This window comes from Cetorhinus maximus, chromosome 3, assembly GCF_964194155.1.
Source record: "Cetorhinus maximus chromosome 3, sCetMax3.hap1.1, whole genome shotgun sequence".
Classification (NCBI taxonomy): domain Eukaryota; kingdom Metazoa; phylum Chordata; class Chondrichthyes; order Lamniformes; family Cetorhinidae; genus Cetorhinus; species Cetorhinus maximus.
The window spans coordinates 200055328-200073888 of record NC_135881.1 but is presented as its reverse complement, the minus strand read 5'-3'; the positions used below and the strand labels follow the sequence as shown (position 1 = coordinate 200073888).

Genomic DNA, 18561 nt, shown 5'->3' with positions numbered 1-18561 from the left:
GAGAACTAAAGGGTGTGGGCAGATGTAAAGCAGATAAAATGTGGTGTGGCCATGAAGGATTTTGAGAATGATTAGCAGTTTAAATTTGATATTTTGAAATTCAGGATGTCAATGCAAATCAACAAAGTTAGGGTTGATGGAGGTCAAATATTAACCAAGACAGAATTGGGCCATCTGAGTTTTGGTTAAATTGGAATTTAAGGAGAGTGGAGGATGGCAGGCATTGATCAAATCGAAGAGCAAAAGTGTGGACAAACTTTCTGGTGGCAATGGGACTGAGGTCAGGCAACAACAGTTATTCAGTACTGGCTTGAATGCTTTCTAAAATATTTTGAAAAATTACTGAACCTTGAGGCTTAGGTGGTGGTGGATCTTTGTACAAAATCATTTCGGCCAGCTCAGATAAGTTTTTGGAGAAAAATGGTGGTTTTCCTGTTGAGTAAACATTGCAGTCATGAGTAATGAATTTTGTAAACAACAGCTCAAAGCTTGAGCATCACACTACAAGCACCAATACAAAAGCAACTTTAGCAGCCACCTTAATAATTTATTGTTTTCTTAATCTCTCCAAGTTTTAACTTGTTCAACTGTGCTGCTGAATTTCAGAAGAATTTAATTTAGAAATCTTGCTTATCATCCGTTAGAATTTACTTCTAATAATCCACAAGTGTTTTTATTTCCCTTTCTGAATTTTTGTACTCAACAAGGTGAAGGATATTAGTGCTAGAGAATTAAATTCTTCCCATTTCAGGCACCCATTGACAACATCAAATTCTTCTAGGTCAGTATGGTATCTCTAGATTTAGAGAAAAGCTCCATTAATTCTGCCTCAGCCCCAATCTTATAAGAGCACCACCTAGGGTACCAGTGGGACATGTCTCCATTTTCTATACCATGTTTCTTGTGACATCCCTGAGTAAAGTTGTCAATTATTGTTGAATTAGAGAAGGCTTCATACTAAAGATCTTGCCTTAACTCTTTTCACACAGGACTCTTGCAACCAGCAGCCAGAGAAGATTTTCACCCCATCAGTCTGGGCTGAATTTAAACCTCAGCCCCCAAGATAAAAGACAAGTTCTCCTAGCTGGATCATAAGGCCATAAGAAATAGGAGCATGGGGAGTAGAGTATACGGCCCCTCAAGTCTGTCTGCCATTCAATACGATTATGGTTGATCATTTGCCTCAACTCCATTTTCCTGCAAGCTCCCTAAACCCCTTGATTCTCTGGGTGACTAAAAATCTGTCTATCCTATTTGAAAGAGAGCTAAGAGGGTAGAGTGTGCTTTTGAACTCCAAAAAAAAGCCTTATACTCCAAGGAAGCTGATAAAATTGATTTCAACATAACAGGTTCCATTCCAAAAAGAGGTAATGGAATGCCCTGATAGCTCTTTAAAGCAGTGACAGGGTGAGCCATGTACACGAGGTAGGTTATAGATTCAAACATCCAGTATGTGTCAAGTTAGCTAATAGCAACAGTTTGTCAGGGATGCAGGGTTCCTAACCCTGATTCATCCAGTGACCTACAGATACGTGAAAAAGTTGTTGCATGTCGAACATTTTTATCGGTAGCTCTAGATTTTAATTAGTGCAAGGACTGACATGACTATTGGGGAATGTCACAACTGCAGACATTACATATCATGGAAAACTTAACACAGCAATAACTTGTATAATATAATGTTTTGTCAAAACAGCACATTAAAAACTCCAATTACTTGCAACAGCAGAAATGGTGCTTAAATCAGCCTTTTCATGAAGTAGTAGCACCTATGTTTTCACATTTTTCAAAGTCACATGATCATGTTTACCAGCAGTGTGTTGGCTCAGCTTTGAAAAAACAAAAATATGAAGTGAAGTAATAGATAAGGAAGGGTGGAAAAACTGGCACTGACAAGGTATCAGACAGCATAAAACTCATGACTTTTCAATACAGTGGTGGCAGAGGGAGTACAAAGAAAGATTACAAATGAACATGTTCAAAAACCAACCTGTAAACATCTCATACAGTACACAGCCCAGTGACCATAAATCACTGACTGGAGAACAATCTTCACCCTTCAGAATTTCAGGAGCCATATATGTTGAAGACCCTAAAAGGTAAATTTGTGTCAAATGAAACATATCAAAATAACCTGAACAACATTCAATTATATATCCTTCTTGCAGAAGAGGGAAATATTGCTAAAAAAAAAATGAATCTGACCAAGTAGACCTAGTCTGTACTCAATGATTTGACTAAATTATTTTCCACTTCCAAAATGGACAGGAGAAAGTGATGGATATCCCCTGTATCTTCTTGTGTCAAATATACTGTAATTAGAACATTGTTAAATCTGGGCATGTTGACCTGCTTATGTAAAGTTTAGTTTTGAACTTTAGTTGTGAACGCAAGGTTTTGGACCACATTCCAAACTGTTAACAGGCACCTCTTGACAATGCAGCACTCCAACAGTACTGCCCTGGAATGTCACCCTATATTCTGTGCTCAAATCCATGAGGGGCTTGAAGTCAACAATTTGAATACTACAGTGAGCCAGACAACTAACATCTTTTATTTAATACAGTTTATTAATTATATTTTATTAGAATTGCAATTCAAAAAGTAAAATTATTCAGAATAAATTCTTAAGTAATATATGTAACATAAAGCCCTACAGCTAACCAAAAATAGGACATCAGGCAGCCACAGCTTATATCCTGGGATGCTCAGCTGACTCATTTGACAAATATCCACCGAGAGCGTGCACAGAAGGACAGTGACAAAATAAATCACTTTACAGATGTTTGGCTGCACCACTATCCAATTTTCCTACTTACAACAGTTTAGGAAAGCATTCATATATTTTGCTAAATGTTGTTTTTTGTCAATGTCAGTTGGTAAATTCACTACCAGATGTAGAACTGAGTCACTCAGATCCAGAAGGTATGTTGTCCATGCTGCATTACCTGATCTCAGCTCAAATGCTTATAGAGGTACTAAAATTGATCTCAGAATCCCATTGTTAGAGAAACAAAGTGAAAATCAGCCATGTTCCCAATCCTGATCATTATTCAGTGAGTTTAGCCAGAAAGTGCACATTTGGACTTTGATGAGGACAGGATCATACTCAGCTCTGATGAAGGGCTGTCAACCTGAACCATTAACTCTGTCTCTCTTTCTATAGCTGCTACCTGACCTGCATTTTCTGTTTGGATTTCATCCTCAGGTACGATCAGATACACGGTGGAATTTCCAATATCTAGGTTTAAAGGTGATTTAAAATTTTGCATTACCCATGAACGTTATTTAGGGGTACTTAATGAGAGATTGTTACCTCGGGTCCAAATTTTAGACTTTCTTTTTTGCGTGCCATTGTTGCTTTCCCCTACGTCATCTTCTGCACCAATCAGTGAAAAGAATTCATCCAAATTCTCTCCTTCTGCTTTGGCAAAACTGAAGTTACTGTATTTCAGAGTGCCTGGTCCATCCAGCAATATCTGGTTAGGAAGGCAACAAGGTGGTGAGAAAATGACAATGCTGCAAGTGGAAAATATCTTATAAACACCACCCTACAATCTTCAGAAAAATAATTTGCATGATAACATTGTTTAAAATTCTACAAGATAGATTACCATTTATTGCAGCAAATTATTTATCCAGCACCTTTAAATCTCACAGCAATTTAGAGTTGCAAGGGAACAAAAGAATGTCAAGCCAAAGGAGATATTGAGAGGGGTGACTAGAAGCTTGCTCAAAGAGATAATTTTAAGGAAGGCCTTTTAAAGAAAGGCCTTAAAGGAAAAGGAGGCGAAGAGGCCAAGGAAGTGAGGGAGTGAATTCCAGAGGGTGAGCTCGGGCAACTAAAAGCAATTACTACAGCATAAGTAAGGCAATAGGCTCCTTTCACCATAAAACATATCAAAGGTTTGCAAAACAAAAGCTATAGTTCAGGAAAAGGAAGAATTGGAAGCGATGGTATGGTGTTGAGTCCCTCATCCTGGCCCAACAATTTGTTCTATATCCTTAAGCTCACAAAACATCAAATGTACTTGAATTCAGCGAAATCTAGGCAATGAAAGAAAATGATATCAGAAGAGAAACTATGTTTCATTCGGTAGGAGCTTTTTTACTACCTTTAAGAACAAGTAGCATGAACAGGCCTGGATATGCAACACTACACAATTTCCTGCTACAAGTTTCCTACGTTTTGTCATTTGGATGCAAGGCTAAAAGTGTACTATTGTGTATCAAGTTTTAAGATGAATGTTTTGGAACAATAATAAATGAAGTCAGTTGTCAGAGATAACACTGCCTCACACTTTAAGAACTTGTTAAAAGGACAAGGAAGGAATTATGCTGCAGGTTACAGGGACAAGGAAGGGTGAGGCCATGGACAGATTTAAACATAAAACTGAGAAACTTAAATTTGAGACATTAGGAGGACTGGAGGCCAGCATGGAGAAGTGAGGGCAGGGGTAATGAGCAAGTGGGTGCTTGATGCATGACAGGATATATATAGCAGAGTTTTGGATGAACTGAAGTTTACCAGAAAGTAGAGGATGTGAGGCCAAACAAGAAAACATTGGAATAGTCAAGCCTGGAAGTAATAAAAGCATGGATCAAGACTTCAGCAGCAGGTGAGGTCAGGTAGGGACAGAGATGGGCGGATGTTATGAAGCAAGGAATAGACAGTCTTTGTGATGAAGAGGACATCCATTGGATGCTCATCATGGGGTCAGTTGGGACAGCAGGTCTGTTAACAGTCAGAATTAGCCCAGAACAGTGGATGGGTAAAGGAGAGGAGTAGGTGGCATGTGCACACACAGTTTGAGGCAGGAGCAGAGGACTATCCTGAGATTTAGCTGGAAAAAATCTGAGGCTGATCCAAGACTTTAGTCAGTTTGTCCAGGACTGGCACTGGAGGGGTCAAGGGAGGTGATTTCATCAACATACATGTGGAAGCTGATCTCATATTGCAGTTGGCATAGCCTAGGGGCTGCATGTAAATGAATTAGAGGAGATGGCCAACATTGGATCATTGGGGAACTCCCAAGATGACAGTGCAGGATAGGGATAGAACCATTGATAATGATGTTCTGGCTGAGATCAGATAGTCAAGCAGAGTCAAACAAGAGAAACCCCACTGAACTGGAGAAAGGAAGTGAAGTGGTAGAGGAGGATGGAATAGTCAACCATGTTAAATGGCTACAAAGAGGTTGTGGAAGGAAAATGTATTACCATCATATTCAGAGAACATAATTCATGACTTTGGTTAGAATAGTTTTAGTGCTGCAGGAAGGACAGAAACCTGAATGGAGGGATTTAATTATAATGTGGTGGTATAAAGCAAAAGGAGGGATTGGGAGGAGTGCAAACCCCAATCTGCTCTTGAACTCTGACACAATTGGTTTCAATATTGAGAAAGTCCTGAAAGCACATCATCCATCTGCTCTCTCATCTGCAGATGGCTCTTGGCACACATAGGGACAGAATTAATCCACACTTGGAGAAGCAGGGATTAATCAAGGACAGTCAGCATGGTTTTGTTAAAGGGAGGTCATGTCTGACCAATTTGATTGAATTTTTCTAAGAGGCGACCAGGTGTGTAGGTGAGGGCAATGCATTTGACGTAGTCTACTTGGACTTCAGCAAGGCTTTTGATAAGGTCCCACATAGGAGGCTGATAATGAAGGTAAGAGCCCATGGGATCCAAGGCAATTTGGCAAATTGGATCCAGAATTGGCTGAGGGGCAGGAAGCAGGGGGTGATGGTCGAAGGGTGTTTTTGTGACTGGAGCCTGTGTCCAGTGGGGTTCCACAGGGATAGGTGTTGAGTCCCTTGCTGTTTGTGGTATATATAAACGATTTAGACTTGAATGTAGGAGGGTTGATCAGTAAGTTCGCGGATGACACGAAAATTGGTGGGGTGGTAAATAGTGAGGAGGATAGCCTTACATTACAGGAGCATATACACGGACTGGTCAGATGGACAGATCAGTGGCAAATGGAATTTAATCTGGATAAGTGTGAGGTGATGCACTTGGGCAGGACAAACAAGGCACGGGAATACACCATGAATGGTAGGACCCTGGGGAGTACCGAGGATCAGAGGGACCCTGGTGTGCATGTCTGCTGGTCCCGTAAGGTAGCGGGACAGGTAGATAAGGTGGTTAAGAAGAAATATGGGATACTTGCCTTTATTAGCCGAGGCATAGAATATAAGAACAGGGAGGTTATGCTGGAACTGTATAAAACGCTGGTTAGGCCACAGCTAGAGTTGTTCTGGAATCCGCATTATAGGAAGGATGTGATTGCACTAGAGAGTGCAGAGGAGATTTACCAGGATGTTGTCTGGGCTGGAGAGTTTTAGTTATGAGGAGAGATTGGATAGACTGGGGTTATTTTCCCTGGAGCAGAGGAGATTGAGGGGGGACATGATTGAGGTGTATAAAATTATGAGGGGCATAGATAGGATAGACAGGAAGGAACTTTTCCCCTTGGTGGAAGGATCAATAACCGGGGGGCATAGATTTAAGGTGAGGGGCAGGAGGTTTAGAGGGAATGTGAGGAAGAACTTTTTCACCCAGAGGGTGGTGGGAATCTGGAACTCACTGCCTGAAAGGCTGGTAGAGGCAGAAACCCTCATAACATTTAAGAAGTATTTGGATGTGCACTTGCGATGCCATGGCATACAAGGCTATGGGCCTAGTGCCGGAAAGTGGGATTAGAATAGTTAAGTACTTGTTTGACTGGCGCAGACTTGATGGGCCGAAGGGCCTTTTTCTGTGCTGTAGACCTCTATGAGTCTATGGCATTAACTGAGTAACCAACAAGCAGGGGAAAGGAATATTAAACAGAATTATTCACTCTCAAAAGAGGGAAGTGCAAATTGACATTTAGCAGAAGCAATTAAATTCCTAACTCTGAAAAATGTACCTTAAGTAATTGCACACGGCAAAGTAATGAATAATGTAATGACAGCAAAAATCCTAAGTCTTTAGGAACCAAACACATTCATTATTCAACAATAGCTGAAACTCTGAGCCTTATCTAACGCAACAGTGTCTATTTACCTTGGCAGGGTTAAGATCACAAAAAATTATGCCCAGTTCATGAATATGGCGCAAACCTGTCACCAAGTCAATACCGAACTGTCTAACTACATCTTCATGTAAATATTCATCTTGGGCGATGACCATCGCCAGTGAGCCTCCTGCAACGAATACCATAAGATTAAGTGTACATAAGGTGGCAGTGAAAAAAACAAGAGAATACACCCGCAACTCCTTAATTTGCATTAAATACTGCTAACAGCATTGGGAATTGAATGAAAAGTATTTTCTTAAATCAGCTTTTACATCCAGTGACTGCCATGCCTGAGGGCAAAGGAGCAAGGAAAAGGAACATTTTTATAACTACAGTTTTCAACTGTTTTCCTTCACAGTTCCAGCCTTAATAATTCAATGTATGACTTTTTGCTTGTTTTATGGGACAGACTGAATGACAAATAGGTCTTTTCCTGTATGTCAATTTTCATATGCTTTTCTGCTTTATCAAATACAAAGAATGCATCCCAGGACTCTCAATTGTTCCCTTATGCATTACCTTTTACTAATAACGCACTACAGTTATTAAGACTGCCATGCTAAATTCTACATTTAATACTTTGTTTAAAAATGGGCCAGAAAACAGGAAGTTTTCATTTTTGAGGTGGCGATCTGTAATTGGGAGTGCTGAAGAGACTGTCTTGAGCAAAGAACATCTTATCTAGGAAGAATATCTCAAAACATCTCAAAGGAGCTCACAACCAATGGACTGCAGCCTGATTTCACAAACTAAGACCCGAGACTGGGTGAATGAACTACAGAAACAAGCAGGCCTGGCACACATTCGTATTTCATCCAAATGATGGGAATTATAGCATTCATTCAGTGCTGCAGTGAACTGTCAACCTGGATCACATGCTAAAGTCCCAGCACAACCTTCTTGCTGAGAAGTAGAATTCTACCAACTGAAGCAAATGACGTACAAGTAAAAACTTCTACAAACAATGCCAATATTTTTATCCATGCCAGCAATATCATAAATGGACTGGCTGTAAACAAGTTTACAACTTCTTGAAAACTAACACACAGAGAAAAATATTGTAGTGAAACCATTCAAAAATGTGAATCCTAAGTGTCCCACCAGCAAATTTTTCAGATTTTCATCATCATTAGAACAAAGCACATGACACTCAACTACTCAATGCAACAGTGTAAAATGTAACCCTTTTACATATATATTTAAAGCCACTGCATAATATTTTAAACAGCATTTGAATTTTTACCTGTGCATAGTTCCACTACCAGCCATAGGTGATTGCTAGTCTCATACCACTCATGAAATAATACGATGTTCTGATGTTCAATGCCATGAGTAAGTCGCACCTGTATAAAATACATATTTCCAAAACAAACATTTATCTTCTTGTCGTTAACCAAGACAGAAGGTATGGACAGGATTTTCCGAGCATTGGGCAAGTGGGCAATTGGCCCCCAACCGCGATTTCACGCTGGCTGGCCAATTAACGTCCAGCCAGCGTGAAAGGTGCGCTGAGCAGCTCAGTGCTGCTAAGATGGGGCAGGAGGGGTGCGAGCGCAAAAGTCTGCACATGCGCCGGGAAGCGTGCATTGAGAGCTCCCTGAAGGCAGGGAGCTGCCTCAGGTAGCTGAAGAATTGTAAAATCAAAAAGATTTTAAAAATGTTAAAAACATAACCCGACATAGAACTCAGTAACAATACCAGAAACATAATAAAAATTATGCCTAAAAATTTTTATTTCTTTGTTAAGTGGATGAGGTTTCCTAAAAAATTCAAAGGCCGCCTGGCTAATTCACCCACTCGCCAACCGTATGGTTGGACAGGCAGTGAAAAATTGCTTTTAATTAATTGATTAAGGGCCTTAATAGGCCTCTAGAAATATCATGCGAGTGCGCTATGATGCCGGGACACTCGCCCGACATCATTGCGTGCTATTTTACGCCTGATCAGGTCGGGCACGTGCCCACCCGTGGGACGTAAAATTCTGCCCTATATTTTTTTCTGTAAAATGAGAAATCGAGATAATGGGCTAACATCCACAGCACAGGATTCAGCAAACTTGAAATGCACAGGACAGAAGATGGGATGAATCAAGATTGATTGATTAGGACTGTCAGGGAAGGGAAAGACTAAGGAAACCCAGTTTGCAGGTAATGAGAGACAATGAGTCATACATGGTAATATGTCTTACTTTCAAAACAGCAAAGACATAAGGAGGAGGGGATAATGTAGGGTGACATAGTTGAAGCATTCAGAATCACAGAATCACACAGTGCAGAGGAGGCCCTTTGGCCCATCGAGTCTGCACCAACACGTGAGAAACACCTGACCTACCTACCTAATCCTATTTACCAGCACTTGGCCCATAGCATTGAATGTTATGATGTGCCAAGTGCTCATCCAGGTACTTTTTAAAGGATGTGAGGCAACCCTCCTCCACCACCCTCCCAGGCAGCACATTCCAGACTGTTACCACCCTCTGGGTAAAAAAGATTTTTCCTCACATCCCCCCTAAACCTCCTGCCCCTCAACTTCAACTTGTGTCCCCTTGTGACTGACCCTTCAACTAAGGGGAACAGCTGCTCCCTCTCCACCCTGTCCATGCTCCTCATAATCTTGTACACCTCGATCAGGTCACCCCTCAGTCTTCTCTGCTCCAATGAAAACAACCCAAGTTTATCCAGCCTCTCTTCATAACTTAAATGTTTCATCCCAGGCAACATCCTGGTGAATCTCCTCTGCACCACCTCCACCGCAATCACATCCTTCCTATAATGTGGCAACCAGAACTGCACACAGTGCTCCAGCTGTGGCCTCTCCAAGGTTCTATACAACTCCAACATGACCTCCCTACTTTTGTAACCTATGCCTCGATTGATAAAGGGAAGAGTCCCAGATGCCTTTTTCACCACCCCACTAACATGCCCCTCTGCCTTCAGAGATCTATGGACACACACGCCAAGGTCCCTTTGTTCTTCAGAACTTCCTAGTGTCATGCCGTTTATTGAATACTTCCTTGTCAAATTACTCCTTCCAAAGTGTATCACCTCACAATTTTCAGGGTTAAATTCCATCTGCCACTTATCTGCCTATTTGACTATCTCATCTATATCTTCCTGTAGCCCAAGACACTCAACCTCAATGTTAACCACCCAGCCAATCTTTGTGTCATCTGCAAACTTACTAATCCTACCCCCGACATAGTCATCCATGTCGTTTACATAAATGACGAATAATAGGGGACCCTGCACAGATCCCTGTGGTACGCCACTGGACACTGGCTTCCAGTTACTAAAGCAGCTTTCTGTTATCACCCTGTCTCCTACAACGAAGCCAATTTTGAATCGACCTTATCAAATTACCCTGTATCCCATGTGCATTTGACTTCTTTATAAGTCTCTCATGTGGGACCTTGTCAAAGGCTTTGTTGAAATCCAAATAAACTACATCAACTGCACTACCCTCATCTACACACCTGGTCACCTCCTCAAAAAATTCAATCAAATTTGTTAGGCATGACCTCTCTCTGACAAAGCCACGCTGACTATCCCTGATCAAACCTTGCATCTCCAAGTGGAGATAGATTCTCTCCTTCAGAATTTTCTCCAGTAGTTTCCCTACCATTGGTGTGAGACTCACTGGCCTGTAGTTCCCTGGCTTATCTCTACAACTCTTTTTAAATACCGGAACCACATTAGCTGTTCTCCAGTACTCTGGCACCTCCCCTGTGGCCAGAGAGGAATTAAAAATTTAGGTCAGAGACCCTGCGATCTCCTCCCTTGCCTCCCTCAGCAGTCTGGGACACAAATCATCCAGACCTGGAGATGTGTCCACTTTCAAGCCTGCCAACACCTCCAATACCTTGTCACTCCCTATATCAATTTGCTCAATAACCTCGCAGTCTCTCTCCCCGAGTTCCATACCTTCATCCTCATTCTCTTGGGTGAAGACAGATGTGAAGTATTCATTCAACACTCTACCAATGTCCTCTGGCTCCACCCACAGATTGCCCTCTTGGTCCCTAATGGGCCCTAGTCTTTCCCTGGTTACCCTCTTCGCATTGATATATTTAGAGAATATCTTGGGATTTTCCCTACTTTTATCAGCCAGGGCTTTCTCATATCCCCTCTTTGCTCTCCTAATTGTTTTCTTAAGCTCCACCCTACACTTTCTGCGCTCCACTGATGCCTCCGGTGATTTGCTCCCCTTGTACTTGCTAAAAGTCTCTCTTTTCCTTTTCATCGTGTCCTGAATATATCTGGTCATCCATGGTTCTCTGGGCTTGTTACTCCTTCCTATCACCCTAGAGGGAACATGTTGAGCCTGTACCCTCCCCATTTCCTTTTTGAACACCTCCCACTGCTCTTCTGTAGATTTCCCCACAAGTAGCTGTTCCCAGTCTACCTTGGCCAGATCCTGCCTTATTTTACTAAAATCCACTCTCCCCCAATCCAAAACATTTTTTTGAAACTTGTCTATCTCTTTGTCCATAACTAGCTTAAATTGTACCATGTTGTGGTCACTATCACTAAAATGCTCCCACTCACCACCACCTCAGCCACCTGTCCGGCTTCATTCCCCAGAATTAGGTCCAGCACTGCGCCATCCCTTGTTGGACCCTCTACATATTGACCTAAAAAGTTCTCCTGCACACATTTCAAGAAATCCACTCCATCCAAGCCCTTAACACTATGTCTATCCCAATTAATGTTGGGAAAGTTGAAATCACCTAATATAATTACCCTATTGTTATTGTTTTTACACACCTCTGCAAATTGTGCACATATTTGCTCCTCAATTTCCCACTGACTATCTGGGGGTCTATAATAAACACCTAACAATGTGGCTGCCCCTTTTTTATTCCTAAGCTCTACCCACAAAGCTTCATTCGATGCCCCCTCCAAGATATCACCTCTCCTTACTGCAGTAACTGACTCCTTAACTAATAATGCAATGCCTCCCCCTCTTTTACCCCCTCCCCTGTCTCGCCTGAAAATTCTATATCCTGGAATGTTGAGCTGCCAATCCTGCCCCTCCCTCAACCACGTCTCTGTGATGGCTACTATATCATAATTCCACCTGACAATCCTCACCCTTAACTCATCCCTTTTACCTGTAATACTCCTGGCACTAAAGTAGAGGCCATCCAGCTTTGCCTTACTCCCCTGAAACTTAATGCAGCTGTACTCCCTCTGACTTGATTGTTTTACTGTATTATGGTGTGTCCCTATTATGCTAACATTCTGTGTCCCCTCCCCCTGCCAAATTAGTTTAAACTCCTCCCAACAGCACTGGCAAATCCACCTGCAAGGATGTTAGTCCCGCTCTGGATCAGATGTAGACCGTCCCGCTTGTACAGGTCCCACCTTCCCCAGGAATGGTCCCAGTGATCCAGGAATCTAAAACCCTCCCTCCTGCACCAACTCCTAAGCCACATATTCATCTGCGCTATTCTCCTATTTCTGAGCTTGCTATCACGTGACACTGGGGGTAATCCAGAGATTACAACCTGAGAGGTCCTGCTTTTTAGTCTGCTGCCTAACTCCCTGAATTCTTAATGCAAGACTTCATCCCTATTTCTACCTATGTCACTGGTACCAACATGTACCATGACCTCTGCCTTTTCACCCTCCCCCTTCGGAATGCCCTGCAGCCGTTCAGTGACATCCCGGACCCTGGCACCAGGGAGGCAACACACCATCCTGGAGTCACGCTGACTGCCACAGTAGCGCTTATCTGTTCCCCTGACTATCGAATCCCCTATTACTATTGCTTTTCCTCTCTTCCTTCCCTCCTGTACAGACAGGCTGCTTGTGGTGCCAGAAGCTTGGCTCTGTCTGCACTCCCTGGAGGAGCCAGCGCCCTCATCAGCCTCCAAAATGGAATATCGATTTGCGAGCGGGACCCCAGGGGACTCCTGAACCACCTGCCTTTTTCTGTTGGAATGCCTGGTGGTCACCCATTCCCTTCCTTCCTCAAGTCCCTTCAGTTGCGGTGTGAACACCTCTCTAAACGTGCTATCCACGATGCTCTCAGACTCACGGATGCTCCACAGTGTCCCCAGCCGCCGTTCCAGATCTGAAACCCAAGCTTCCAGGAGCTGCAGCTGGACACACTTCCTGCATACATACTGGTCCCGGGCACTGTAAATGTTCCCGGCTTCCCACATGGAGCACACCACATCTTTGAGCTCTCCTGCCATGGCATATCCCTTTAAATTAAACCTTTTAAATCAATTACTCTAGGGCCCTTCTTTCCTGATCCTTGTTACTACAGAATACACAAACTATAAACCACAAAAAGACCTTAAACTATAAGTGATAAAAGTAGCAAATACTTACCCGATCTCACCCACTACTTACCAGCCATTCCTCTCCCTTGTAGCCTCTACTGCTGCAGCAGGGCAAGACCACTTGTTTGAAGATTTAAGAAGTTGAAAAGATGCAAAGAACACCTCTTCCCCTCTGCACCTAATTCCCACTGTGCACCAAATTGCCAATACCCACACTCACTCTGGCTGTGTCTCAGGTCTCTTCCCTGCTCATGTGCAAGCATTGGGGGAAGAAACCTCAAAAAGGTACTTTTCAGAGCAATATCAATAGAAAAAGAGGCAGAAAAAGGTAAAAGAAGAGGGAACAAGAGAGGTTGTTTGGAGGTTAGATAGAGTTTTCTTTTTATACAGTATCCTGTTCAGGATGTCATGCGCAGTACAGACATGAACATATTACAAATTTTAAAGCTATATGTTTTTGAATGGGCACCAAGCTTAAGATGGCCACAGTATACCATGTGACTTCTTTGGCATTTGAACTGTTAAACAGTAGAATCCGCAGCCAATACCTGATTAAATTTGGACCTGAATGAAGACATCACACAGCCTCTTGTCAGGTTCACACATCTCATTGGTTAAGAATGAACCAAAATCTACAGATAATGGGGTTTGCAAACAACTCATCTCCATGTTTCACCAGGGACAACAGAGACATCCAAACTCCATGGATGGCAGATGAATATGAAAAGGATCCCATTAACCTTTTGTTATATTGTGATGGCTCCTCATCCAAACACAGAGAGCTTGGATGTCTGAAAACTCACAAAGTGTGAAAGGCTACAAAACAAGATGTGCATCAGCTGAACCCACTACCTTTTTTGGATGGAGGACTTTGGACTGGTCACAGGTCACATAGTTAAGACAGCCACGTTTGCTACCTGTTCTTTTTAAAACTAACAGCAGAAGCTTTTCTCATCAGAAATACCATGACAGATACCATTCAAAACACCATCTGAAAAGCCATCAAACCAACTGCAAGACAACCACACAGCCAATGTAAAACAACTATACCCTGAAAGTAGGAGGATTCTTCCCCACACTGTTTCATCTTCAAGTTCAGTTGAGAGACAACCACCTGGCAATTCAGCTACAAGAGACATTGCAGCTTACTGAAAATCCTCTGCTTTAAAAGACCTCCACTCCAGCCAAAGCATTAACTCATCTCAGAAATTACAGGCCTGCTATGAAAGAGACTGAAACAATTGCTACTTGTAATCATATTGCTTTTTTTTCTTATCTGCATCTAACCTTTGTGTATGATAATAAATAATCTTCTTTATTTTTAAATTCACAAAAGCATGCAGCTGAAAATTGTTTAAATTGCGACGAACCAATCTGAGGGGAAGGAACTATACACTAGCTTCACACCTAAAAACACTTTGATCACGGACAATAAGAAAACACAAACTCTGTCCGTGATGAACAACGCAAGGAAGTTACTATGAGGACAGCAGGTCCAACAAAATATATTTGTTCTGGGCACAATTTCTTCAAGGCAATTTTACAACAATAATTTCTATTTACATAATGCCTTCAATATAGTAAAATGTCCCAAGGCACTTTACAGGTGTGTAAACGGACAAAATTTGACACCGAGCCACATAATGAGATATTAGCATAAGATTGGTCAAAGAGATTGGATTTAAAAGCAACTTAAAGGAGAAGAGGTAAAAAGGCGGAGTGATTTAGGGAGTGAAGTTTTGAGTATATGGCCAAGATACCTGATGGCTCGAGCGACATTGGAACAGTGAAGTAAATTGGGGATGCACAAAAGGCCACAACTGGAGGGATACAGAGATCTCGGAGAGTTGTGGAGGTAGAGGTTACAAAAAAGGTCACAGCTTTGAACATAAGGATGAAAATTTTAAATTTGAAGTGCTGCTGGTCGCAAACTAATGTAATGTATTGACAGGTGAACTGAACTTGGTGCGAGTCAGGATAAGGGCAACAGAGCTTTAGATAAATTCAACCTACAGAAGGTGGAAGACGGAAGGCTGGCCAGGAAAGCATTGAAGAACTCAAGTCTGGAGGTAACCAAAGCATGGAAGTTTTAGAAACAGATATGTGGGTGTTCCATCTCAGCGTACAAACCATTGTCATTTTTTCCAATAAGTATTCAGAGAGTTTTATGAAGGACTAATCACAGAGTAGAAGGTACCAGGTTCAATTTCTGGTTTATGTTGGGTTAGTAGATTTCATTCAGGACAGTAGTTGGCATGTTAAAATTGGCCTAAGCACTCTTGGCTGGAAAGGGAGAAAAACATCAGCCATGATTTACTCCTCCTGAACACTGGGAAATTTTAGTTGAAGACAGGACAGGACTCAGCTCTGTCACTATCCACAGTTAAATGACAGCCGATTGGTTGCACTCTTTCTGAGTCAGAAGTCAAGTTCCCACTCCAGAACACACTAGAGCATAAGCTAAGTTGACAGATCAGCGCAGTACTGAAGAAGTGCTGCAATGTCAGAGGTGCCAACCCTTGGAGGAGACTTTAAACTGAAGTGTCCTCTTGGTGGCACTATTTCAAAGAAAATGGAGTTCTCCCCAGTGTCCTGGTCAGTCAACATTTATCTCTTAACCAACACCTCAAAACAGATTGGTCATTAATTGGTCATTAATTAATTGCTGTTTATGGGACCATACTGTGCCCAAATTGGCCGTTGCATTTCCTACATTACAAGAGCGACTCCATTTTAAAAGTAATTTATTAGCTGTAAAGCACTTGGGATGTCCTGGAGCTGTGAAAGGAGCAATATAAATACAAGCTTTTCTTTAACTGGCTTTCACCTGACAATGACTACTGTTTTAGCTTGTACACAAGTTGAGGCCCACTCGATTGGCACCAATGCAATAATAACCCAACAAAAAGCTTGAAAATGACTGAAGCCAGAGGAGAAAAGGCAAATTACAATTACATACTTTGCATTTGTTATCACAACTTTATGTTAAATCAATAAATGAACAATGAGAAAAAGTCAAAGAGTTACAGTGCTCATTTTTCATCAAACTATGCTATTCTCACTCTCCTCCCTCCATCACGTCTCCCAAGTTTTGTCATTTAATTACTGCATTTAAAAACTATTAGTGAGGAACAAACCCCATCATCTCCCAACATTCTACCTCTACCTAAAAACAGTCCAGGGATGCCAAGGCAAATTACATCACCTCACATTTGCCTCAGTGGAGATCAGCTAACTTAGTACTCAAACTCAAGTCTGTACAGCATTGTACTACAGTATATCCTTCTTCCTCAGCTCTCTGCCCAAAGGCAGGTCCGACCCACAGTACCACAACCTTCACCATGGGTAGGGCAAAGAAGCAGGTCCCAAATTTATCCCAGCTGGAACAGTGATCCAACCCTGTGATGTTGGCACCATTCTGATCCACGTCAGCCGTTCAGGCAACTGAACCAATCAGAACCCCCAAGAATCAGAGTTGCTGTGGCAACCTACAGTTTTACATGCATGTTCTAGCCCGGAGCTATGAATAGTGATGGGAGAGACTCCAATTTCTTTCCATCACATAGCTGACCAGGAAGTTCTCCCGCTCTTACCACCTGCTGTTGGCATATGTTGGAAGGATTTACAAGTTGATACTCAACCTGTTCGGCTGCATTATGAATGCAACTTCCTCAGCCATCAAGACCTGGAATGGGACTTAAACTGGGAACTTCTGGCTCAGGGGCAGGGACACTACCCTCTGTGCCACAAGACCTCCACTCCAGTACATAAGCACATTTACCTACACCAGCCTGAAGCAACACAGTCATGATTGGCTCAAATAAACTAAAAGATGGCCAAGGGGCAAATGCAGCTCTAACTACAGAAAAAAACCCACATGGTGGGTCCACAATGCTCTGTGCCACTATGTTCCCTGAGTTCTCTGATAATTCAAATTCCACGACTATTATCAAGTAATACTCACCCTATTGGTGATCTCTGGCCTTTTTGATTTGTCAATACATAAAATAGCTACAAAATTGATAGTTCCCTTTCTTCTGCCTTTATAAACCGTAGATTTATTTCCTTTTCCAATTTCCTCATAAAGGACAAAGTTTTCCATTTTTGTTGTATGAATATCAACTGAAATAGAAATAGAGAAATAATTATGCATACACCCGCACAATAATACTTGTAATCAATATCCTGTCATTTTAGATTTCAAAAACAGTGATCTAAGCATAGAACTAAAGGTACAACAGAATGGTGGCATAATGATATGTTACTGGGCTAGAAGTTATAAAAACATGAGTTCCAATCCCACCACAGCAGCTGGGGAATTTACATTCAGTTAATAAAGGAAATCAGGGATTACAAAGCTAATTTCAGCAATGGTGTTTATGCAACTATCAGAATAAAACCCATCTGGTTCACTAATGTCCTTTAAAGAAAGAAATGTGCTGTCTTTATCCAATGTGGAAACAAAAGGTGGGGGCTTGTAGGTGATAAGGAAGAGCAAGGCCTCAAACAAATTCAGTAGGAGGTGGTGGTGTAGTGGTAAGTCACTGAACTAGTAATCCAGAGACCCAAGCTAATGCTTTAGGGTACAAATTCCACCATAACAGTTGGTGGAATTTGAATTCAATTAATAAATCTGGAATATAAAGCTAGCCCCAGCAATAGTGACCATAAAACCATTGTTGATTGTTGTAAAGACTTAGGTCTGGCCTATATTTGACTCTATTGTCTGCTCTTCTTTTCTGAAAGAGCATTCCACCTAACTGAAAACCAAAAAACATGAGTTCAAATCCCACCACAGCAGCTGGGGAATTTACATTCAGTTAATAAAGGGGCAAATGCAATTTTGTAACTGAACTGACCCCATAGTTCAATTAGGGATGGGCAACAAATGCTGGCTTTGCCAGCAGCACTCACATCCCATGAAAGAATAAAGAAAAAAAATGTAAACACAAGGGTGAAAATTTTAAATTTGATGTATAGAGGAACAAGTCAGTCGGGTTCCCTGAGGACAAGAAGTTATACACGAGCAAGACTTAATGCATGATAGGATAAAAGCAGCAGAGTTTTGGATATCATTTAGGTGACACTCCAGTGTGGTACTGAGGGAGTGCTGCACTGTCAGGGATGCCATCTTTTCAATGAGACCTTAAACTGAGGTCCCAATTGCTCTACCAGACGGACACAGAAGATATCATGGCACTTTTC

The 18561-nt window shown here is 41.9% G+C and overlaps 1 protein-coding gene across 5 annotated transcripts in view; it reads right to left on the bottom strand.

Annotated features, from left to right (window-relative positions):
• ulk4 (unc-51 like kinase 4) overlaps positions 1-18561 on the bottom strand; it is a 411327-nt gene that overhangs the window by 390461 nt on the left and 2305 nt on the right. For all 5 annotated transcript variants that reach the window (XM_078539600.1, XM_078539595.1, XM_078539598.1 and 2 more), the window contains 6 exons: positions 17321-17478; positions 8311-8410; positions 7055-7194; positions 3317-3479; positions 1991-2092; positions 349-432 (listed from right to left, as the gene is read on the bottom strand). In XM_078539600.1, coding sequence (XP_078395726.1) covers positions 349-432; positions 1991-2092; positions 3317-3479; positions 7055-7194; positions 8311-8410; positions 17321-17458 — 727 coding nt within the window. In that variant the 5' untranslated portion in view covers positions 17459-17478. The remainder of the gene's footprint in view (positions 1-348; positions 433-1990; positions 2093-3316; positions 3480-7054; positions 7195-8310; positions 8411-17320; positions 17479-18561) is intronic.